A 26301-nucleotide genomic window follows, 5' to 3' on the forward strand; every position below is an offset into this window, starting at 1 on the left:
TCATGCCATCCCACCAACTGCTTCAGAGATTTGCTTCTGCAGCTCTTGCATCTGGTCCACCATGAACCTGTACACAACAACAACAGAAAGAGAAATACATATGACTGTGATGAGAGGAAAAGAAAACTAAAAAGAGAGTAAGTGAGGGGAGTGGGAGGGGTGAATGAGGGGAGGGGGAGGGGTGAGGGGAGGGAAAGGGGGAGTGAGGGCAGGGGGAGGGGTGCATGGGGGGGGGGGGGAGGGGTGAGTGTAGAATGGGAAGAGATTGGGGTGAACTTTCGGATATGATCCACCAAAGACACTGAACTGGAGATCAAATGCTCTTTCCCTATCAGTTGAAAGAAAATAAATTGCTTTGATCTCAATGGCTTACTCCGCAAATGACAGCTCAAAATGACCTTTTACAGTACATTTCTCTTGTACCGCAATGTTCATGTTTAGATTTGGAACCTCTTTTCATTGGTAAATCCATGATCATTGTTTATGACTTTCAAGGCGGGAAAAGGGGGAAAAGGAGAGAAAGTGTTTCTTAAATGTAGTTGATAAGTAGCTTGTCTGAGCTCCATGGATGCCAACCTTTAAAATAGCATTGTGGTATTCTGATGGCTGAAACAGCGAAGGAAAAACAGTACTTTCATCTTCCTGCAATAGAAATGTGTATTAATACCATTTAGGGAAGACAGCATTTCCCATGAAACCTGCAGTATTTTTGGCAAAAGGCAGTACGAAATACTGTGAAAAAAGTATCAGTTGGCATCTCTAGAACCCCAAGGGATGACGTTCTGATTACCCCTGCCTCCTACACAAATCAGGAAACTTAATTATCTCCGCCAAGGCAGGTTATTTTTTCATCGGTGTTGCTTTGTTTATTTGTTTGTCTGTGTGCAAAATGACTCAAAAAGTTATGAACGGATTTGGATGAAACTTGCAGGAAAAGTTGACAATGACACAAGGAACAGATGATTAAATTTTGGTAGTGATCCAGGAATTTTTATGAATTTTTGAGGAATTTTTTTATCCTTTGGCAGATAAGGTCAATGAACTTGGGAGTGCAAGCTGCTTGTATTTGAGGTTTGCATACGTGCATTAAAGCATGTGCTCTGCTTGGGTGAGGTGCCTTGCAGCTGGAAGCTGATGAAGTAAACAAAAGGCTTCCATATTGGGAAATTGGGCGATATTCAGCACGTGTGTATGGGTGAAAATGAGCTGCTTGGCAGAGGTCTGCGCTCTCAGAGTGCTTTTCTAGTTATGAAAGACATCAATACGTACCTGTCCGGATTGTTGTAATTCTCTTCTCCCTCTTCATCCTCTGCGTCTCCCTTGACCGCTTGCTGGACCTTCTCCATCTGCTGCTGAACAGCAGTCAGACATTCCTTGATGCCGCACCCTGATGCCCCTTTCTTGTCCCGCGCCAGGGGTAGGAGAATGTGCAGGGCTGCCAGCAGGGCGGGGTGGGTCTGAAGGGCCCCCACTGACACACAATGCTCCAGCTCATACACAAACGACCTGTGTAAAACACACACACACACAGAAATGATATCAGTGAGGGAAAGATTCCTATCATCACAAACCTGCCAAAACTGAAAATGTGGAAAGAAATAGGACCTCTCTATAGGAAAAAACAAAACAAAACAAAGCAAAACAAAACAGAACAGGGTATGGTCCTATAATAAATGTAAAGTTTAATTCTTTTGAATATTCTGTATTCTTTCTGAGTATGCTGAAAAAAGATGGCATATAAACTGGTTTAGGACAACTATCCCCTGCAGAATTACCCCAGATCCCTCGCCTGACCGTAACCCTTATCCTAATCATGACCATAACCTATATACTAACCCTAACCCTAACCCTAATCCTGAACCTTATCCTATCACTATTTAGCCATGGGGTATTTGTCCATGAGGGGAAATTGTCCTGATATGTATAAACAGCATAGCATTTTGCTTTTAGTGAGATAAACCATTGTAACTAATAGGAAGTTTTACCTCTCAGCGTCATAATAAATTTCTGTTGTTCAAAGGCATAGAAAAGTATGACCAATTGCACTGCATGATCATGTGTGAATAAGTCTCATTGGAAGTTTGGATTCATGGTCACTTTTCTGTATTTTAGAAGTATACTTACTTTAAAAGACAACGTACAGCAGATTAGGACAAATAACTGCCTTGTATGTCTGTGGCTAGAAAGCCAAGGATCCTGCTTGTATACATGATTGAAACTCCAAACTGCTCACCTGAGGAGTGCCTTATTACTGCCAACCGTCCCAACGAGGAACCCCGTCAGGGTCGGGAGTTCTGCTGCACTCTCGGCCACATCGAGGGCGCCCTCCGACCGGACCACCGCATCCGTCATCTCTCCGACACAGGCCGCCATGCCGGTGGCCAGTGGGTCGTCGTGGTGACTGTCTGAAGATTGGCTGGTCTGTCGCAGGATGTCTGAAATGGCTGGTCTGATGCTCGTCAAAGTCTGTTAGGAGGAAGAGAAAAGAGGCCGGTTGTTAACCTAAAGACATGAAGCCTTGAAAGGATTTATTTTCTTATTTTCTTCCTCTCAGTGGTAGCTACAATAGTACTGCACAATGAGTACTAAATAGGAAGGGAAATCACAGGAAGTCACTCTAAAGTCAATATTCTGAGTGGATGAATTAGAATATTAATATCATTCTTCCTCTACAACTGCTGGCCTCCTAAATACTCTCAGAACATTTTTTTTTTCTTTCATAATTACATAGCTACCTGCTCAATATTGTTTTAGGGTTGTCTTTCCCTGGCAAGAACTTTTCCATACCAGTATTAAGACTGATTTTCCAGGCAAGACAGACAAATGTTTGCCTATTATATGTTTGATCTAAAAAAAGTTATACTAAAATACTATTCTCGCACGAATTCTAAACTGTCCTCAAGAAAACAAAGAATTTGTCAATTTTGTCTTTGAAGTGAAGCACTAGCGTTAAAACTGTTACACATACTGGAATGGGTATTGAGCCGAGCAGCTCTTTTACAACTACGAACTTCACACACAACATAAGTAATTTCAACTATCAATACTGATTTCTGCAAGGAGAGACAGTCAAACAATCACACATGCCTGTTGGAGCTGACTGGTGCTCCCTTCTTCTTTGCCGGCTGTGTGTCTGAGAGCCTTGACAAACTTGGTGAAGAGGTCTGCCACCACTTCGTGCTGTCTGGCATCATGGGCGGAGCCCCTACGTCCCAGATGACACATGACCTTGGAAACAAGCGGGACAAAATCCAGCACAGCGTCTGCGCGAAACAGAAATTTAACAGTTAACTGTGATTGGCTCTCCAGTAATAAGTTACCAAAATGAATCAGAAAAAGAGAGCTACTCTGTTGATCTTGGATGGCACATCTTTATTTCAAATGATCAAGACATGCAGTTTAGTTACTGCAAGCTGATCTCATTAAAAATAGAACCAAGTTCTGACAGCAAGCCTTACATTCCACATACTAAGAATGTTGCAATAGGATTGGTCCAAAGCTGATCACATGATGAAGCGTAGTTTTGCCCATCACATCACCTGAGAAGAAAAGTTCGTTACACACTATGTTGATAGTCCCTTTTGTTTCGCTGATCTCCACACAGTCCACACAGTCCTAACGCAAGATGAGTACGCGCGAAATAAAAGTGCGTTGCACTGTGGACTATCATGTGACCTAGGTCACTTGATAGTACACAGTGCAACGCACTTTCACTTCGGTGCCGCGCGGTGCGCGCAGCAAATTAATTGTTTTGTCATCTACGCGCACACGTAGTCTCAGCCCTATAAGGATACCTAAAGACAGCTAAAACGGTTTCAGATATGGAATAAAATGGGAATTTCTAGGGCCCTAGATGTGGAATATAAGGCAAATAATCAACTTTTAGTTTCAAGCAATGAGACAAACTATCACTTCCTCGGCGATCTGAATGTGTACGCTATCTTTCCTCAGCTGCGCTTCGGAAAGATAGCTACATCCAGATCGCCTCGGAAGTGATAGTTTGTCCCATCACCTTCACCAGTGTTGATTATTTGCTTAATATCTATACTGCATTGTCTAAAGTTGCCAAGAGTGTGGCAAAGGTGGCCCAGTTGGTAGCGTATCTGTCTTGCAAATGAATGGCTCGGGTTCGGTTGCTGGTTCGAACAAAAGTGAGTCTTATGAGCAATGTTCTGAGTTATCATGCTGTCCCATCTAAGAGCAGAGGCAAAACACTCTGCCCCCTGGATAGGATATAAAGTAAAGGTCACCTGTGAGAGTTTCACACCACACGCACATAGAAGATACCACTTCATTTATTCATCACAAAGAGCAGAGTGCATACAAACGTGAAATTTTCCATCCCAAGTACTCACAACTAACTGGATCTCATGGAAGACCAGTTAGTGCAGCTGAATATGGGCTGTCCAGCCATCTTGTCTTATAGATGGAAAATGAACAAAGAAACAAACAAGAGTTTGAACTTTTATCAACGAGTTGATGGTTTGTTAGTTTCATTTTCTATCTGACAAGATGGCTGGATAGCCCATATTCAGCTGCACTAGCTGGTCATCCGTAGGGTCCAGTAGTGAGTACTTGGGGCGGACCACTTCATGTGGTTATGCACCCTGCTCTTTACAACGAAGCGAATGAATGAAGCGAATGAATGAAGCGAATGAATGAAGCGAATGAATGAAGCGGGATCTGTATTATGCGTTGGTTGTGACTCAATCACACATGGAACCTCCATTTTATGTCCTATCCAAGGGACCAGAGTGTTTCATCTCTACTGGGAGGGACTGGATACATACAACATTGCTCAGGAAGACTCACTGAGATTCGAACCTGCGCTAGAACCCAAGCCAGTCGACTGCAAGTCATAAATGCTACTGACTGAGCCACCTCGATGCCTGGGGTGGCCCACTGGTTGATTGATGCCATACCTGTCTTCAGCAGAAGGTGACAGAAGTCGGCCAGGCGTGACTGGAAGCCATCGGTGACGAACCCCAGCATGACAACGTCGCTGCTCATCTTCATGACAACCTGGAAAAGATATTGGAAGAGATTTTTCATGTGATCTCCATACAAAATCTGTACTTTCAATCTTTCAACTGAAGTTGATCAATAACAAAAAAAAAAAGGCAAATAAACAACCCAAAAAGAATGATTGCATAACCCAAAGTGACAAAAATAATGATCAGATACCTTTTCTATGTAACATAGCAAAATACCAGGAATGTGACATATTATCATTATGTACACATTACTCAGATATGACTGCTATGTCACTGACTATAGAATATCAATCAAAATAGATCTAATCAATGTTTTGCTGTCTCGGTGTTAATATCATTAGGGACAAACTTTAGAATATGTGATGCGCTCCGTCGGAATGAGTCAAAAGTCGCAAAAAATGAAATCGTAGTTATGCCTATATGTGAATTCTACAGACTCTAAGCTTTACACTGATAAGTAATACAACTCATTTCGATATCCCTATAGATCATAAAAACGAATATAAACTACGTTTATGATGTCAGTCCATTTTCTAAATAACGGAGAAAATCACTCTCAAAGTTCAGGCTACGTTCAAGCTCACAACCTGTTTCTTTCACGGGAGGAAACAATACAGCAGTCCTGCTTAGCGACGGCGTTTACGCTCCATCGCACGCACTACCGTATAAGGCGATAGCGTGGGTATGTAAGATAATTAACCAATCGCAGGACAGGTCTGTCATTAACGATTCTGACCAATACGGCAGCCCGAATGTAAACTTCGGCGCATTTGTGTCCGTGCCGCTGCCGCCGCATGAATGAGTCGGTACGTTGTGTGTCGGCTGCGTTGTGGTTTGCCGCAAGTTTTTAACTCACAAACAATAGGAAACAGTAGAAAGAAAAAAAAGGCACGCAATGCGTCTTACGAGAAGCGTTTTTTAGCGAGGACGTTGATCGCTTCCATTCTCCTCCCATGTTGTTGTCAATGGAAACTAAAGAGGATGCGTTTAGCAAGTACCAATACCTAAATAGAACCTGAGAACCTATTGTAGGCGGGCACGCAATGCGTCTTACGAGAAGCGTCTTTTAGCGAGGGCGTTCATCGCTTCCATTCTCTTCCGATGTTGTTGTCAATGGAAACTAAAGAGGATGCGTTTAGCAAGTACCAATACCTAAATAGAACCTGAGAACCTATTGTAGGCGGGCATGCAATGCGTCTTACGAGAAGCGTCTTTTAGCGAGGGCGTTCATCACTTCCATTCTCTTCCGATGTTGTTGTCAATGGAAACTAAAGAGGATGCGTTTAGCATGCAAGTACCAATACCTAAATAGAACCTGAGAACCTATTGTAGGCGGGGGTTCAAAAGACAGCATCCGTAGAAAAAGTCAATGAAGTTAATTAACGATAGTCGTCTTTTGAGATCGTGTTCTTTGCGTGTACTAAAAACCCTCAAATTACGCACATGGTCGTAATGTTGCAGAGCATCAAAGACTGCTTTCGCGTCTGTTCTGCTGCAGCTGTATACAGCCGTAACATTCTGAATTCCCGCCATATTAGGCACATTTCATTTATAGACGTTGCGTGCACAGTAATTATCGCTTATCACGCTTGCCAATGCTGCACATATTATACGTATCAGAAGCAAAGGTTGATGTAGGCTTGACAGCTTCACATTGGGTTTACAATGATTGTATCATAAATATACTTCTTATTCTCAGTCACTTTTGTAATACCATAGCATATAAAAAACCATTAACTTGTAGCTTAAGCTGAATTTTTTTTTTTACATCACATTTGCAGTTACAATCTTTCTGCATTTGAGAAGTGGAGTATAGATAATAATACTGACAAATATTCGGAATTAATACTTAGGCCTTCTTCATTTCGTTTTGTATTCACAAACCTTATTAGAAAAAGTGATTGCTTGATTACTTTCGGGTAAAGGAACCACCGGAAAGGAACCGCATTTAATTTTCTTGTTAACGAACCTAAGCTAATAGTGAACCATATTTCATTGTGTGATTAACGAACCTTCAGAAAAATCAATTGTATTACCCCCCCCCCCCCCAGGAAAAAAAAAAGCATTCCAATGTCATGCGTTGTCAATAGTGATAAAAGGCCCGTTTTTAATTCGTAGTGTGTCTCAGTACTCCTGTGCTTATTTTTAAGGGTGTGCCTCTCTCAATGATTGCGATTGATGTTCAACTATTTCTTTCACGCAAGCTTCAACAGGAAAAAGCTGAAATTCAGGCAAGGAGACGAGTTTTCTTCCATGAGATACAATCATTGAGACACACATCTATTCCCGAAAGTTGTGTGATTGCTTATGTGCTAAAGAATTGTGTCCATTACATGAATCAGGCACTATACAAAACGGTTGAAATCTACTGAAAGTCGAACTTCATTTTTTTTTTAATTTCATTTCCATTTCAAGCGGGGATAGACTAGAAATTAGTTTGTCTATACGTGCAGGAGACATTACAGTTTTCCAGTACATGCTCCGCATTTAAACAGTCGCCATATTTTCGTGGTCAGAATTAGATAATGGACACATGATACATTATAAAAATAAAAATACAAAACAACGAATACGTCATATGTACAAACATTATGAACTTCAATGAATTAAACTTACCTGTGACATTCTGCATAAAAAACAAGCACGCCGATTAAATAATATTTTAATAGAATTAATAGAACACACAGCGATCATGCGTGGCAGATCAAATCAAGTTCAATTGGTGAGAAAGCTAAATGAAGTTAAGAAGTTGACTTCTTTTCGTTTCTCTTTCAATTCATGAAAACAGAATTACATTGTATATCTACTGAAGAGGATTGTCTCTGTTGCGAACGATCGCCATATATAGCACTGTTAGTCTTCTGAGCAAATCCGAATCCCTAAATACTTTAATTTTTGCTTGATAATGTCATAACCCTGCTTATAACTTTATAGAGGACTCGCAAATTAAAAGTTTCAAACCGTATACTAAAACATTAGTACACGGTGTATTTAAAAAGAAAAAAAAAACATTTTGAATGCGTTGTGTGTTAGCATGTTAATAGCATCAATCTGCCTTTTATTTTCCGTACGTGAAGCGCACAGAAACGTAACCAAACGTTACCAAATACAGTGAAATGCATTGTACGGCGTGGTACTATCATTAGAAGTATATCCCATTCCTTTTTTTTTATTTGCTTGAAGCAGTCGTCAAACCATGTGTCATTTTCGTAGCGACATCACTTAGGAATTAGAATGTATGAAGATAATCGTTACTCATTTATTTTGCGCTACTATTATAGCACTTACATTTTCCAACTTTTATTGACATGCAGTATTATGTTACTGTATGGTTACGATTACGAATGTTGGTTATGAATTCAAAAGACTGGTTCATTAATCGAACTATAAAGGTAATAGCTGTTTTGAAAGTAGTTCGATACAAGTTCAAAACGCAATCGAAGTCATCGTCATAGGGGGAACTGATAGCTCTAGAAAACTTGTTTAGGCTAGTAAAGATTGCCGTATGCAATCTTTGTAGAAAGTTTTGACTTAGGCCATCTTTTGAGTATTTTGAGAAATTATATAAAGCATTATTTGTTTTGATTATGTCAAGAATAAGTTTTGAACTATGAGAATAAAAAGGCGCGGTTACCCAAACAATGTCGTAGTTCGATTAGACATGATGGGTAAAGTGAATTCATGACTTGATTAATCCTTACTGAATTGATGATCACTTCTGTAAACCATCAGTTATGTCTTGTAGATGATACCTCTGTAATCGTAGTCAAAATTCTTTTGAGCGATGAGACGAAAACCAACAAACAAAATGCCGTGTATCATCGCTCGAGATTCCAACATTTGGCGTCACCCGACCAACAATAAGTGACGAATCAAATGGAATATTATGTTGTGGGATAGCAGACTTGGGCAATTCCGCGGTAACGGAATTACAAATCAGAGAATTTTGGCTCATATTCTTTCACCCTGTATACTGGATTGGTTACTTTGCCTTCTCTTGATACATTTAAAAGATGCAGAGGTACTCAAACTGTCACCCCAAATACAAATTTGTTAAATGTTCTCACTTGGTTGGTTACAAAGGAGGTCTATGTCCGATGGTAACGGAATTACCAGAGAATTGAGTCACAACTTCAACTCTGACTTTGGGAGTTGTTTCTCTGAAATCTATAACACATACACTATAGGTTGTTGTTTGATGTCATCTTTGATTGTGTCAACTTCAATTTAGTTGTATTGTTTTTTAAATATTTCATCACATTTTCACAGCAGCAGGCTTTTTCCCTGGAAAGTCAGTGGTAACGGAATTACACAAATGGTAACGGAATTACGCCTTCTGAAATACATTGGAAAAAATACACATTCTTGGTACTCATGTATTCTGAAATGTCTTGATAAAGATTGTTTATGCCTTTAGCTATAATATAACCACTAAATTAAGTACTCTCTAGCCTTTGACCTTGAACTGCTACAAGTGCATAGGTGACAAATTAGTTTTTATTGTCAAAAAATACAAAATTTTCATGCTAACAACTGTGATTTGAAGTTGTAACTATGTCAATCAAGATCTCGTAACTTGTAAGGACCACATCCATCAAAATTTGTCTACTTTCAAGTTAAGAATTTCACACTCTGCAGGTAAATGACATCTATGACACATGGTAACGGAATTACGCTAGAATAGCCCTACACAAGTACAATTCTATAAATCCAGTCAACAATACTCAAATTTTCTTGTATTTCTTTTGTTGATATCATGCAAGACAGATTTCTCTGTTTTCTTCTTCCTAAATATGCCAATAATTGATAATATGCGTTAATTTCATACAAGTATTGACACAAACATTATGTGCACACGCACAAGAAAATAATGAAAAACTGTCCGAATTGACACTGAATTTAAATCTAAATCATAAAGTGCCAATTTACAGTGCAAGATCACAGTGTGCATACCCATCATTGAACACAATGTTTGATACAAAGGATGCTTGAAACTTTTAATTTGCTAAGTGAAAAGATGCAATTATGGTTCAATGACAAATATAACAAATTACAATTCAATCATAAATTGAAAAGAAAATTTTCTTATATGATTATGGTACTGCACCAGTGCTCAATCATTATTATTTATATGTTGTGGCTTATATTAATCACTAAAAACTTGTGACATTTTACTAATAGCTGAAGTTGCCCCCTGGTATATAATGTAGTGCATAATTTGATAATTCTTTTACAGTGTAAGTCCTACTTAAAATGAACTAAACTAAAATGAAATAGAATACAGCAAAATAACTTTGACAAACTACAACTTTTTGAACCATTATAGTGAGTCCACCAAATTCTGTTAATTCATAGAAAGGTAAGAGGGCTTCTTTTATCCATCTGCAAACTCACTGAGTTAGAGTCAGATTAATCAACCTGTGAATAATGTTAGTATTTACTTCTGACCACACAAAATTTCCAAATGATGTCTTCAGAAACACCACAGTGATTTGATCATCGACTGTAATCATGACTTGGCCTATGAATTTCCTACAAGTTTCCTGTCTCTGTCTTTCTTCTTTGACTTTGTCTATTTTCTCATCCTGAGTGTTGCCATTTAATCACAAGAAGTGTGCATCTTCTCTTTTGCAGTAAGTTGTATTTTGACTGCCTGACAGCAAATGATAAAATACACTGTAATGGCACTTGTATGAAAGGAAACTGGATTGTACAGCAAATGGTAACATGAAGAGTAAAGGTAGAAGCAGAAGCCCATTGACTTTAATATTTAAAATCTTCTTATGATGGGAAATCAATTACTGACTGGGGAAATGTTCATCATAAATGGTGTTTTTGTCTTTATTCCTTTTAAAAAGAAAGGATTAAATTAAAGAACAAATTTCAAAGGGTAGCAGATGCTCTGTATCAAATGGGCATGAAAATAAAAATACATAGTCTCTGTGGAGGAAAGATCTAAGAAACAGATGAAAGAAGGTCATAGTCATACACTTACCATTAAAGATAAAGGACTTGAGGATGAAAACAGGACATGTTCAATAAAAGGTCAGACTATCGACTTGGTGATGATAAAGCCTTTAGCATACAAAAAGATCAAAGGTGTCACATTCAGTGGGCATCCCATGTCAAATAATGACTTCTAATTGGTTCTATCACAATGTGTATGATCCTTCTCTTAAATTCTTGATCTTTCCTCACAAAATTATCCTGTTCATTTCTCCCTGTCAGTAGCACTAGCAGTGCTCTCTTTTCATTTTAAAGAAATTTTATGTCCTTCCTCTTCTTTCTAACCTTTGTTCAATTTATGCTGCATCACACCCATTCAATAGTCCCTCGTCACTATACTTAGATTTTGTATGAAACCATGAGACTTTTTAGCAAGACAATACATTGATATCTCAGAATTCAGTATGATTTTTAATATTTGAGAATGGGTATCTGTAGCAAACCTTATAAAGTTATCAGTTAGCACAGTCTCCATGTAGTTCTTGTGCATGAGAAAAGGTGAAAGAAGGGAGGAGACTTTCAGCACAAGAAGTCTTGTCAAGCGTGTACCCTGATGTTAGGACTCACTGTCAGAGGCATCCAGCTATGCCGAGTCATGTCAGTGTACCATACCATACATATATTTCAACTTTCACTCCTTTACTGCCAATCACTAACACTGTTAAGCTCAATGATAATGCCCTGAAGCTATTTCATGAACAGTTCACGTGCATATTGGCACAAAAGTAGGTTATGTCATTCTCTTCCATATTAGATGTGCGTGTAATTCCGTTACCATGTAATTCCGTTACCACAATTACAGAAGAACTGAAGGAGATATTTCACAAAATGTTTTGTGAGTTTTCAGGGAGTCACATGTAGAGAAAAAAATTTACAAGGGGAGAAAAAATCAGTGATTAGTTTGTTCAGGAGAAAACTTTTTTCATTTTTATGGTAACGGAATTACATTAATTTGTCAGTAGATTTTGAAAGTTTCTCAAAAAAATATCATAATGAGAGCGACTGAATGCTTCATTGAATGTGAATGTTGAAGCATAGGAAGAAAGATGTGGAAGTATGGTTAAAGCAGAGAGATATTTAAGTTGTTTCATTTTGAATCTTCATTTAATATCGCAAAATTTTAGATGAATACAATAAATAGTCTCCCAACTTTAAAAGTGTGTACAACAAAAACGAGGAAAGTTATTGGAAAAGGGTTTTTTGTTTCCGTAAATACAACAATCCGTCTGTACGGGAAACTTAAATTTCTGAGCATTTACTTAACTTTGAATTTTGCTGTTTTTGCCCTTCCCATACGGAATTGCCCACTTGTGTTACGATTTTTAAATGTTTCAAGCAATTGTTTTAAAAAAAAGAGAAAAATGAGGCAAAGTTCAAGAAATTAGAAAAAAGCACGTAAATGCAGGCGATCATGTTTGATAATCAAAGTAAGAGATTACTATCGGCGGTGCGGATGTATATGATTGCCTTATTTACATGTCTGATTTCTGTAAACTACATGTATGTTATATTTAAATTTAAGTTCCCTTCCCTCCTTGATAAATGTTGTGTTGGGTTTTTGCTATAGGCATTTATTAGGAAACGCTGTAAAAACGACAACAAATGCCTACTATACATCAAGAGATGACCTATACATACATGAAATACAAAAATTCTGTATGTTCTGATATAATGCAACTGCTTCTTTGTTTGTTTGTTTGTTTGTTTGTTTTGAATTACCATGGTCTTTGTCGGGGGAAAGATGAAGAAAAGTAGTATATAGAGTGTATCACTCTCAAATCCGGATGATTGCGATAAGTGTGTATCCCCGCCCTTTCTGTACAGGTAAACGATTTAAGTTCGGTATGCTATTATAAAAGCCTGCATGAGTCACGCAGAAGAACTGATTCCGCGATCACTTGTCACCTTTCATAAAATTCACGTTTTAAGATAGTAACGATAGCTTGTAGGAGATAGAGTAAGTTAGCGTCCCTGACTGTGGTTCTGAACACAAAAGGGGACTGAAAAATTCTTTTACAAATTAGCAGACATAATGCCGATCCTCCAACACTGTTGCTCCATTCCGTCACTGATTCTGCTATCAATGGCGAAGAAAGAATACTGGTTGCGTGATTATCCACCCCTTGATAGCAGGAAGTTTACCTTTCATTGTTTAAGGCTTCGTTGATGCAGGGTTTAAGGCGTGAACAGTGTCGTCCGAGTTCTTTCATTCGAAATTCCTCAGAATACGCAATTCAATGGGCAATTAACGCTGCTACTTCGCAAAGCTGTTAGCCAAATTCTTTGCAGACTTGACCTCTCACATGTCAGCTACATGCAATACACGACAAACAGCTATCATTACAAACATTCTGATTAAAAAAACAAAACAAAATGAAGAAGCACACTTTTGAGTAGCGACACAGCTTTCTGTCCCTTTCTCAAATAGGTCCTACTTGAGTCTAAAAAATACACAGATGACAAAAGTCAAAATATCCTCTAAAGGGAACACGAGCTATTTGGGCATTAATAACGTTTGTCTTCCGATTTCTCTCCATGCCGTCACGGCCCAAACCATCATAAGAAATAGGGCAAAAAGTTTTATTAACCAGGGAAATAATAGTACGCATTACAAACATTTGGCGAATTATCACCCGAATTGTCGACGTTATAAAAACGAGAATAATTGACAACTTAGGCCCTAATATATCTCCAGAGATGAACTTTAAACAGCAAGTCACATACCAGGGAACGAAAGTAATGATTATTTGAATGAATTCATTAATGAGGCCAATTAATAACCATTGTAAAAGTACACACACGCATAAAGAGGTTTCAAGTTCGATATGTGATCATTGTATTAGCTCATAGATAAAGTATCATAAATTTTGCGTGATCGTTCGTTGGAATTAATTTTTTCAGCGCGATTTGTGCGTCACATCAATCACCACTTCATGAAATGGAGTGCATGTATCAAACGAAACTCGCTGGTCATGCAATCGATGGCCTTGGTCAGCTCACTATTATTGCGTAATTCTAAAGCCCTCGCCGCTTGGCCGCCGACGCCGCCGACGCCGCCGCGCGCACCATGCTTTGTTTTGTCTTCAATGGGGTCAAGAGCAATGCCTCATTAGCATACACCCTAGCAACGGAGGCGGAGTCTCGATCGGGCAAGAACAATAGGTGCGAAACGCAACCCAAAGGCGAGCGTTCGAAAAAAATGTAACCGAAAAAAATTGTCTCAGAAAAACTGTAATTTGGGACACTTGTACTCATTTTTACACGCTGAAATTTTCTGTACAAACAGATAAAACATCAAGGAATCAAAATCCGACATTAAAAAATTTCGACCCGAGCAGTGCTTCCCCTTCATTTTCGGCTCATTACGGGAAAACTCCCCGTGCGACTTATGACTCATTTTGTCGGAGCGCCACACATATAGCTTTAAAGATCACTTTTGATAGTAATCAGTCATTGCTTTTTGCCATCCACAATGACATACATGAACCATTAGCTACATCAAATAATGATACTGCAAGACCTGTAGTTATGTACTTATCTAATTCCATAACATATGAAATATGAATACAGTGAATCAAAGGTCAGTAAATGTTTTGAAGTGAGGCACTTATGCTTATAACTTCAAGTGAGTTAAACTTGAAGAGTGACAAATATACAGTATTGAGAAGAATGCCTAGTGCTCTGCCATGGCATTGGTAAAATACATAATTATACTCACTGTAATGCAGTCCTTGGCTAACTTCTGAACAAGCTCCTCGGACGGGGTGTCCTTGCTGGCTCTCTCCTCCCCAGAGCTCTGGGGGAACAACGGCAAGAGTTCCCTGTCACACCAGGCAAAGAGCTCATCAAACACGTCAGCCACCTGACAGGATTCGCTGCCCGTGGGACTACAAGGATCAGCATTCTGAAATGACAACAATGGTAACGGAATATATTGTGAAATACAGGAAAATAATCTTTTTCATAGATACTTAAAAAAACACTGTTTGCTCAATACCCTAAACCATTGATCAATAAAAAGAGTCAACAACGAAACAAGGTTTGGATTGTGATGGCATAGGCTATGACTTTCAATTTTTGGATATACCATTAATTGAGAAAACTTGCTTACAATAATAATGCTACAGCCGTATATACCCAAGGTAGCCTCTAAAATGTCTATACTGCACTGCTAAGTGGCTCTGACACTATTACTATCCCAGCTAATTGCCAGATTAAGATTATACACGTGGATCAAGAGCGACACTGAAAGCAAAACATCTTCAACGTAAGCACCAGGCAGGATTCAAACCTTGGGATCTTCTGTTCGAGAATCCAGAGTCTTAACCACTACACCACAGTGCTACTGAATTTAATCAACTCACTGTGTACTTTGAGTGCTAATTGGCACAGAAAACCCCATAGCGACGTACACACTGTCCAAAGTCCTTGGCATAGAATAGGTTAACCTGACAAAAAGAAAATGAAATGCAGAACTGCGTTGCTGAAACTGACGGATAATATTAGGATGAGATGAGAAAATGGTCATCAGATGCACCCACCTCTAGCGATTGGAGATGGATGCAGACTCGACAGTAGGCCTGGAGGGTGGTGACCAAGACCTCGTCGGAGACCAGATCGTTGAGGGGTCCAGGACTCAAGAGACGCTTCTCTAATGCCGGCTGTGATGGAACGCATCAAGAACGTGGAAGATTCTTGATAACATGCGGCTTGTATCTTAATGTGATGATGTTTGTATGTCATGGTGGCATTCACATTAATCTCTTAAACATGCAGCATATATCTTTATATGATGATGTTTATATAACGTCATGGTGGCGTTCACATTAATCTCAATAACATGCGGCATATATCCTTATATGATGATGTTTATATAATGTCATGGTGGTGTTCACATTAATATCGGCAATCTAAATGTCACTAATGGTCAATTTCACATGGGAATGTGCCATTTTACCCAGAAAAGTTTATTTTTCTGCAACAACTACCCCATGGTGAAAAGAGTGATACATTTGCTTGCGGAATTACAAAGACAACTTCTTGATTATGATAAAGATACTGTTTATAATATGCAATCATTATCTATGTCAACAGTTGCTCAGTTTCAGGGGCCTTATGTCTAGCTTTCTCCATTCAACAGAAAATCTTCTGCCAAAAGTCATACATCTCTGACTACTTGAAGTTTGTTTGCATGCTTGCAGGCCATGTCAGCACTTGCTTTCCTAGTAATCGAAATACACAATTTTTCTTGACAAGTTATCTTGAACAGTATTATCAAAAAGTATTGAAAACTGTGTATTTGCAACAGTAACAACAACACCAACATGTGAGACATGACTTTACATAAATCATGAAAGACAAAGTTGTGCAATAATTCATCTAATGGCTTCCTAAGTGACACTTTTTCCAAAAGACAATATTTGTCGGGGAAATTTTCCCCCATTATTCCTGTGTATCAAATGTATCAATATCATACCAGCACCAACTTGAGACTGGTGACCATTTCTCGCAGTGCCGACGCCTTGGTGTCCAGCAGGACCGTTCGACAGGAGTAATTGGTCAGCAACCAGTCTAGGTAGGCCAGGGCCAGACCGGGCTGTGGCTTGATGGGCTCTGAGAAAGCTACCTTCCTCTTCTTCTGGGCTGCCCTCTGGGGGTGAAATAATGACAATATCATAGACCGAATTATTATATTACTGGCATTGTTTTGACATGAAAGTGAGTGAAATATATGTGTGAACCATGACTGTAAAATAAAACTGACAATTCTTCAAACGGGAACAAAATGGATTTTTAATTCACTTTATTTGGACTTTTTTTTTTAAAGTGTGTCCAGCCTATGGGGTGTTACTCCCTCTTTAAAACAAGTACTGGTGGTTTATTTGTTCAGGGCTAACTTGACTTTGTAGCAGTGGATTACAACCAAATGTAGCACGGAGTTTGGAGTTCAAAATTCCCTGCCATTTCATCATGATCGACATCAAAGTTTCGAATATCCTTCAAACTGTCTTCAGGCAGACGGTGTCTGTCATTGAGGTGTGGGGAAACAAGTTGAAGTCTGTCACAACCAATAACTAGAAAAGCACTCGGTGACCACAGAAATCTGCCAAGTAGCTTATCTCCATGCATACACACATGCTGAAATTGCGCCCAATTTCCCAAAGATAAAGAAGCCTTGTGTTTGCTTCATTAGCCTCCTACTGTGTGGCGTATGAACCTCAAATGCATGCAGCTTGAACTCCAAAGTTCATTGACCCTATGTACCAAAATATAAAAAAATCCCTCAGAAATTCACAGAAATTCTTGGATCACTACCAAAATCTAATCATCTATTCCTTGTATCATTATCAACTTTTCCTGTAAGTTTCATCCAAATCCGTTCACAACTTTTTGAGTTATTTTGCAAACAGACAGACAGACAGACAGACAAACAAACCAACATTGGCAAAATCATAACCATTGTGGTGGAGGTAATAACTGAACTGCATAGAAAGCCGATGGATTTTTGACACAGTGGTTCTATGAGGGTTAAGTACCTTCTTAGATGATCCTCTGCCTTCCTGCTCCTCACCATCCACTCCACCGTCGCCATGGGAACGCCTCTTCAGGGCAGCTTCCAGCCAATCAGAGATGAGCATGAGGGCATCGTTGCCCCGCCCCCACAGGACCAGGCACTGGAGGAGGGGGCCGTAGGCGTCGGCAGCAGAGGACGGGGGAAGGCTCTTGAGCTTGGACAGGCAGCCATGACTGCGGGATGAGAAACACAAGTTTTGTTATGGGGAAGTCACACGCAGCACTGCTGCTTTTCTGACTACCGTAAACATGGACATTTTTGTGTGAATAATCTTTCTTTCTTTTTTACTTGGCCAGGTAAGACGAATTGCACATATTTTTTTAATTCCATGGAATGAAAATGCAAAATAAAATTACAGACAAGAAGCAAAAAATTAATGTGTTTTTATTTTTGCACTAGTTTCATGTTGCAGGAAATGTTGCACGTAAATTTCCACTTCTATAATATTGAAAATTACGTCACTTCTGAGCGAATGAACTGAATCATATCTTTTGAGTTAGAATTGTTCTAAATGACAGCTGGTAAATCATCACATTTGGTATCCTACCAGAACCTGAATGAGGCATCAATATCTTGTGATTACTGTGATGCAATGACAAATATTCTTTTGTCAGCTTTGTCTGCCGGGAAACAAGGTATATTCAGTTTCTTTAAGGGAAGTCAGGAAGAAAAGTAATGAAGATCATGTTTTGTAAGAAAACTTTAATCAAATCAGAGATATAATATCTCATGTATACAGTATTACTATGCCTTTTTTTCCCCTTTGCTTCTTCTGTTATGATGTAAGATTTCTGTGTCATGTAGTATTACTTCTCTTGAGGAAAAGCACATACTGTTTCTAGATTGCGGACTTCTGACAAAGATATAGGAACTGAATTGGGAGTATTTCGGGTCTAACCTGAAGGCAGGGACTGAAGATGCTGGTAGGAAGGCAGCAAGCACCATCACGGCCGACAGAGACCGGCCATCCTATGAGAGGAAAAGTGATAGTGGTCCTTGATCATTCATTTCTTTATCTACCTTCACAGAACACCAATCAATAATTTATGATGAAAAATAGATGAATGTTTAAACAGGAATTGGAAGGGAAGGAAGGTGAGTAAGATATTGGCAACGTGATGAAAAAAATGACTGTTATTACAACTATTTTTTTAATTGAGTGAGAATATTTTACATAGAGAACAGACAAGGACATTCCAACAAGTTTCCCTTTTTGAACTTGGGAAAGAAAAAAAAAATCTACTGATTCATTTATACAATCGTGTGAGAATATTTTGCATAGAGAATAAACAAGGATATTTCAACATGATTCTCTTTTTGAACTTGGGAGAGAAAAAAAAACTTGCTCCTAATTTGCTTTCACAGGCAAATATTCCTTTGCACAGGTACTTAAAGGTGGACATTTCTTCTTCTTTTTTCTGCCAAGCAAGGGCAGTTCTATTACAATCAACACATGTGACCACACTATCAGGACTATAAATACCTCATACTTAATAACAATTGTGACAAGTGAGTAGTACTGATACAGTTCAACAGATTGACAAAGAGTGACTACTCCTGCTGTGTTATCAAAAAAAGAAGAAATACCTCCACTGTGTGACTCACAAATATTGTTTATTCACAGCATAACTTAAAGGACAAGTTCACCTTCATTAACATAAGGATTGAGAGAATGTAGCAATATTAGTAGAACACATCATTGAAAGTTTGAGCAAAATCGGACAATCCGTTCAAAAGTTATGAATTTTTGAAGTTTTTGTGCAGTCACCGCTGGATGAGAAGACTACTGCAGTGTATGATGTCACATGCGTACAACAAAAAGGAAAATATAAAGAGAATTTCACAAAATTTCATCTTTTGAAAAAAGTACACATTCCCTTGACTCGTTACTGATATATGTCATGGGTAATATTATTCCCATTGCCTTTAGAAAGAGGCAAGTCAAGTGCTCTTTTATTATCCGAAAAAAGTGAAAATATGTTGAATTTTCTTTACATTTTCTTTATACTGTTGTACTCATATGACATCACGAGCCTTAGTAGTCTCCTCATCCAGCGGTTCCAACACAAAAGTTTTATAAATTCATAACTTTTGCATCAATTGTCCAATTTTCCTCAAACTTTCACTGATGTGTTCTACTAATATTGCTGCATTCTCTCAATCCTTATGTTAATGAAGGTGGACTTGTCCTTTAATGCTGCACTCACAGTCACTGGCTTGTACAAACATACATGCACGAGGTATAAACATCTCTTTGTGTTCTTACCTGGAAAGTGGCCAGAAACTTTGGCAGATCCTTGCTCAGTCTTGTTACCAGTTTCTGTTTTGTAGCCTGATTCACAGGCTGGATAAGTAATGTGAAAACAACAGCAGAAATTTGGTAATAATGGCATGTCCACACGGTGCAAGCAGAGCTGGTAAAATCTGGATTAAGCAATTCGGGGATATTCTACTAGCAATTACACATTTACGAAAAGATAAGGGTAAAAATCAGTGTGGTTTGTCAAGTGACTGCTTGTAATGTCACATTCTAATTAAAAAACAACAACAAAAACACCCAAAACATTTTGAAGCATAAGCCCTGTTTGCAGATCACATTTTCTGTCCTGAAAGTGTACTTATTTATATATGGATGACTAAATTCAAGACAAAATTTGAAAGGAACGTCTCATCTGTGGTATTGTCTTGAAGTATAATCTTTGACAAGAAAACATTGTCAAAACAACTGTTATTCCACACAGAAATGTATAAAAGAGAACATAAATTGCACTATAAATAGATTTGTCAAAAATTTGAACCATGAATGGCTTGGGGTTAATGCATTTCCAGTAACAAGAAGAAAGTCTTGCAAACATTTATAGGGCACACAAAAGCTGATGACAACATGCAATTAATCATTCTCCTCCATAGTCGTAATTTGCAAATTTAGACAACTAGTACGACGTAAACAAATAAGCTATGATAATGCAGGACTGTGCTTGTTTGAAGGAAGCAATGGGAAATTGGGACGGGTCTTACCTTGGCCAGTTGGTGGGCAATTCCCGTCCACAGGATCGCAATGATCTCAAGCATGCCGTCGATCACCTCCTTGTCCTTGAGGGAGAGACCTTCCTCATTCTCCTTCTCTTCCTCCTCCTCCTCCTCCGTTCCCTCCATCCCTTGCTCCTCATCTTCCCCACCTGCCGCTGACGTGTCTCCCCCGCCTCCTCCGACAGAGCCCTGCTGGGCTTGCTTGATGCAGCCCCTCAAGCAGCGGCAGAGCAGCAGCATGAAATCAGCTGAGCCGACAAACCACAAGGTTAAGGCAAGGATTCAATGGGGTTTAACTTGTGCTACGAGACCATAGCAAATTTACTTGCTGGAAAGTAATGCTGCCTGTAAAATTCATTAGAATTTCACAGTACCATTGCAACTGGATAGACAACATTGTGGACATATGCAAACACAAGAAATGTTGGCGTTAAATTATCCAAAACATTGCTGTATCTTTCAATGTCTTGAAATTAAACTGGTTGAGTTCATCACTAATTCTTACTATCAATTAATGATACTTCATCACAAGCCCTAGAGTAATGCATGGTGATTCTGAGCAACTATATGAAGTTTGCTACCATTTCTCTACTGGACCATGTAACAGTAATTTATAACAATTTACAGCACAGGAAATAACGTCTTGATTCTTTCAACTAACAAAAGATTGCTAAGCTTTCTGGAACTGGTACAAAAAACTGTGAAAAATAGGTAATATAACATAGGAAGCGTGATGGCATTTTTTTTTCATATAAAGTATCATGTGGAAAATCAAATTGCGCTGCAGTTGTTTAGTAAATGGCTGGAATGAAAGAGACTGGTTATTTTGTCTAAAGATGAATCAGATCCTACAAATCAAATTGCAAACTAAATACAGTAAGTCATTATATCAATGATGACTGAGGTTTTATTGAACACATGAATCTTTCCATGAAGAGTAACTAAGTGATTGTGATGTTGGTATACGATGTTATTTGCACATTGGTGGATAGAGTACACCTACCAGCTGTCGCCACTGACATGTGTTTGTGCGCATACTGGTAGAAGACGCGGGCAGCTCCGGCGTTCATCTCAATCAGGGCCATGAGGCGCTCCACCTGGACGCTGGCGGGACGGTCCGTGGGCTGGAAGGAGCTGAAGACGAGCTCGACGATGCGCCTAGCAACGGGAGGCGAGTCCATCTCCAGTCTGGCCAAGAGGTCCTCAATAGGGACAATGCTCCACACCTTGAGATTGAGAGGCAGAGAGAGGGGGAGAGGGTGTGTAAGTGCATGATGTGGTGATATGCTAAACTGTTACAATAAGGTGGCAATGTGGGGGGGGGGGGGGTTGAGGAGGTGCAGATAAGGATGAGATTATGCATTCTCTACTTTACATGGCTAATATGCTACACATTCTCAACAGGAAATTTTGAGGAAAGTTTCATACAGGGTTCCCTTTCTCCAAGGAAGAACTTGAAGGACAGGATCCCTTTCATACATGTTTGGATCGAGTGAATGTAGCATTATGAATGCAGCATTAGTAGAAGAACACATCAGTGAGGAAAATCAGACAATCTGTTCAAAAGTTTATATGAATTTTCAAAGTTTCCATGCAGTCATTGCTGGATGAGAAGACTACTGCAGTTTGTGATGTCACAGGCATAGAATGATATGAAGAAAATATAAAGAGAATTCAACAAAATTTTATTTCTTTTTTGTTGTTGAAAAGTACACATTCCCTCGACTTATTACTGACATACATGTACTTCCTCCTGCCTGCTGAAAGAGACAAGTCAAGTGCTCTTTCATTACATGAGAAAAGTGAAATTATTTTGTATTTTCTGTATATCGTTCTACGCATGTGACATCACAAACTATAGTAGTCTTCTCATCCAGCAACGGTGGCAAAAACCCCCTCAAAAATTCATAACTTTTGAATGTATTGTCAAATTTTCTAAAAACTTACACCGATGTGTTTTACTAATATCGTTGCATTCACTCAATCCACATATATATATATATTAAGGTGAATTTGTCCTTTAAAAAAATATATGTATGTCAAGTTCATGAGGTGAGAAACAAATAAGAAATCAGATGACGAGAGAAATGAAATCTAAATTTGCCTACCTTGATGGTCTTGTAACCTTTGACCTTAAGCAGTAGATCCACAAGTGCGATGATGACCTTCTCCGACGTGTCATGGATGAAGTGTTTGAGGGATGGTAGCAGATTCTTGAGGAGCGGATGACTCAGAGGGTTGTCCACAACAAAGTTCAAACCCTAGTGAAATTCAATCAAAAGAAACATTCACATGTATATCTCATAACATATTTTGAGTTCAAGTTTATCATTGAATGCACACTGATAAATGGCAAAGAGCAGTGGAAGGTTGTACAAATATACTACCAATACTAACAGTTTTGTGAGAAGTGACGGATGCATTCAAGTGCTCTTCTATCAAAGCATACCGTACCTTATTGTACTCACACCAGAGGAGCACTCAAACTCTCCTAAAGTGTACCATACTGTACTATAGCCAGCCAAAAGTGGACCATATCCTGATGCGCTCCTTAAACCCCGGTCACACAGCGCTTTATGGCTTAATCACAGCCAAAACACGTAAAAAATTGGTCTCCTGTGAAGCAGACGATGTTGTTCGCGTTGATGTCGAGTTTAAGACGAGCTACGGTCGATTTATAGACATGGCAGGACGCGATAACAAGTTTTGAACTGCTCAAAATTTTATTCCGCGGACAACCACGGGCGGCACACATGGTAAAGACGTGCAACACAAGTGAAACACACGTGATAATCCGTGTTCCAGCAGTGATTAAAACTTGGGGAGACGCGGTAAAGACACGAAAGTTTAGCGGTCTGTCACGGGCAGAGCACGGTCATCTGACGCGTGTTACGCGTTGGTATCACGGGAAATAGCGTGTGTTTAGCGGCTTATTGCTGACAAATGGATTTTTCCGCGTACACACACGTGACTTGACGTGGTTAGCCGTGCTTAGGCAGTGCTTCAGCAGTGGAACAGCCGCCAACGGCCATACCCTGCACAAAGCACGGCCAAACCAAAATTGACCAAAAAATTTCCTTTTACGACCACGTCCACCAGATTTTCATAACTTTTTTGTACGTGATTTGGACGTGGAGTGCTGTGTCACTGGGGCTTAGAGCGTACCAAAACCATACCAGAAGTTGGCATGAGAAGAATGCACATAATACACACATTAGTCATAATGCAAAGAGTTCATTCCTTTGTTTGGAACATCTGTAAGTAGCTCAGGCGCATCAGGTGTATGACCCTGTTGTTACAAAATGTGCAACCTCCTGTAAAAATAACTCATGAGGTATGCTCAAAGCTCAAAAACTGGCACAAAATGATACAGTACATATTGGATCAGTTCGCTTTGGTTCACTTTTGCGCACTTGAACGCGGCATTCATTAAGTAAATTTGCTCAGCTGGGGATACCTTGAAGACTGCAATCCTGACATCTGTGGAGCTGACGTCGAAGGCCATGTCCTGGATCAGCTTGGACAGGAATGTGGTCAGCACATGGGCTGGGATGAGCTCCCAGAAAACGCCCAGAATCCGACACACCCCCTGGATACCGGTCACTCGCACCACGGGGCAGGGGTCGTCAAGGAAACCCTTCCAAGGATGGAAGATGGAAAAGATTGTTAACTGTTTATCTACACCACTTTACCCTAGCGAAATGCTGCCCTATCAATACAATAACAACGAGGGGTTGATAAAACTGTTCCTCAATATCAGGGCAAGCCACTGAACAAGAATTGTTCACACACAAGTTAAGAGAGGACGAATGTACCCCCTGCATCTTTTTAACTCATATCAATGATCCCTCCCCCAAATATATTACTACCAGGCAAACACAGTTTTTGGAATCATACAAAAAAGAAAAAACTTGAGTGATTAACTACAATGTAGAACAAGGGCAGGCTTTAACAAACAAGCACACATATGGAGTAATATATATTCATGACTTGTATGCACGTGGCCAGAATAAGACATATTTTCTTCGTACTGTTGAAAAGATGTACAATGGCTTCAAAATGTGATCAATCCTGATCACACATTTGCTCAAAATAAAAGGTTTGTGAGAGGACGAGGGTACAAAAGAGCCTACATTTGGTCGTCTGTGAAAAAATTGGGGCCAAATTGACCTTGGCTAGTATATAAAGTACCTTCCTCGCTGCTAATCCATGCATCAATATGGAAAGGTATCAGCAATTCTCGCTATCGCCAATGACGTAAAAAGTACCCGGATGTGGCTTTTTCGTCAAGATTTAGTGCGCTTGGTAGCAAGGGCACTTCCGGCGCGGGTCATAATTTGCAGAACGCTAGCGTGCGCGTACGTGTACCTTACCTATAGCGCAGCGCCGACCACGGATACTAGTATAGTAGGCCGTTGTACCGCCCGAGCCAGCGAGTGGTCCAAGCCTGTCATACTCGTACACTGTAGTCCCCGCCGCCGGCGGCCGGCCTTGCATTAGCATGCACCACGCATGCTGCACGCTAGCGCATAAGCTAACACATACCGGTACGGCGTACATCACAGATCAGTCATCTCTGCATACCCTGAAAATATGCTGGAAAATATTCACCCACCTGGATATACAGTATATCGTCATGGAATGCCCATCTTTTTTTTAATTTGTTCTCTGTCGAAATGTCGCGAACACAATCGGGAACGAACAGTGATCTCGAACTTATCCCGGCTCCGAAGCAATTTCTTCCAAGTAAGTACAAGTACGTACAATGTACGTAGGCACTAGGCCTACTACCTAGTGCTACTAATACATTGTACTACCACTATAGTAAGTCGCGCGTGCATGTACTGCGCTGTGGAGTCACCCGCAAACTTCACCCACGTGGCCACGTCAAGTCTCGCATGCCAGTAAGGGTCCTATTTCTGCAGATTTTTTTCATTTATTGTCGTGCGAACAACACATGGCAGCTTCGCAGCAACAACCAATAGTCGTATTAACAGCAATTTCTTAAGAATGGAGAATTTTCAAATCATATTAAAGCTGTTATTCAAGTCGAGAAAACCGGAAGTACACGTAGAATACAGTCGGTTGTGTGTGTAAATAGCATTAGTCACGTATCACGCGCGTACGAACGGAAGTGACTTTGCTACCGGACTATCCCATAATGCACCGTAAATGACGCTTTAATCAACATCCGGGTACTTTTTACGTCATTGGCGATAGCGAGAATTCCACGGAGTTTGAGCGCATGATGCACACATAGGAAAGCCTACCTGTAAGATGTCGATCTGCTTTTGCAGGAGGGAGTCCGTGTCCTCCTTGGATGCCGTTGGGTCTTGGAGGGGGAAGGCATCGATGAGAAGGGCGGCCGCATTGGCTCTGACCGCAGCATTGGCCACCTGGATGGAAGGGGACAGGTCAGTACAGCGTTGAAAGGGTTCAGAATCCACACAGAAAATAACTAGATTTCAAACAGGATATAAATGGGCAACATCCAACAAATGCAACCTTTATTCAGGGCTCCAATTCAAAAACCAAAGCTTATGCCCAGCCATTAGTGAGACAGTCCTATTCACCCTGGCTTCCTTCCATACATCAGCCATCAAACATGGGCAGCATACAAACATATGATGGCATAGAGTGATAACAAAGTACAGTACATAGCACTACTGCATATAGTAACCTACTACAGTCCTGTCT

At 39.8% G+C, this 26301-nt stretch overlaps 1 protein-coding gene across 1 annotated transcript; it reads right to left on the reverse strand.

Annotated features, from left to right (window-relative positions):
- Positions 1 to 26062, reverse strand: LOC139730847 (condensin-2 complex subunit G2-like; the record flags this gene model as incomplete). The annotated part of the gene is made up of 16 exons (XM_071641718.1): positions 1 to 67; positions 1270 to 1506; positions 2234 to 2466; positions 3088 to 3263; positions 4923 to 5022; positions 14719 to 14904; positions 15542 to 15661; positions 16477 to 16638; positions 17537 to 17747; positions 18473 to 18543; positions 19841 to 19918; positions 20593 to 20852; positions 21608 to 21830; positions 22713 to 22865; positions 24062 to 24241; positions 25875 to 26062. Coding segments are annotated over 16 exons (2645 nt in total), but the record flags the coding sequence as incomplete, so codon positions are not given.
- Between the last annotated feature and the right edge of the window lie 239 nt (positions 26063 to 26301).

This window comes from Diadema antillarum, unplaced genomic scaffold (assembly GCF_040938485.1).
Source record: "Diadema antillarum isolate AM-2024a unplaced genomic scaffold, OU_Dant_1.0 seq00000338_RagTag, whole genome shotgun sequence".
Lineage (NCBI taxonomy): Eukaryota > Metazoa > Echinodermata > Echinoidea > Diadematoida > Diadematidae > Diadema > Diadema antillarum.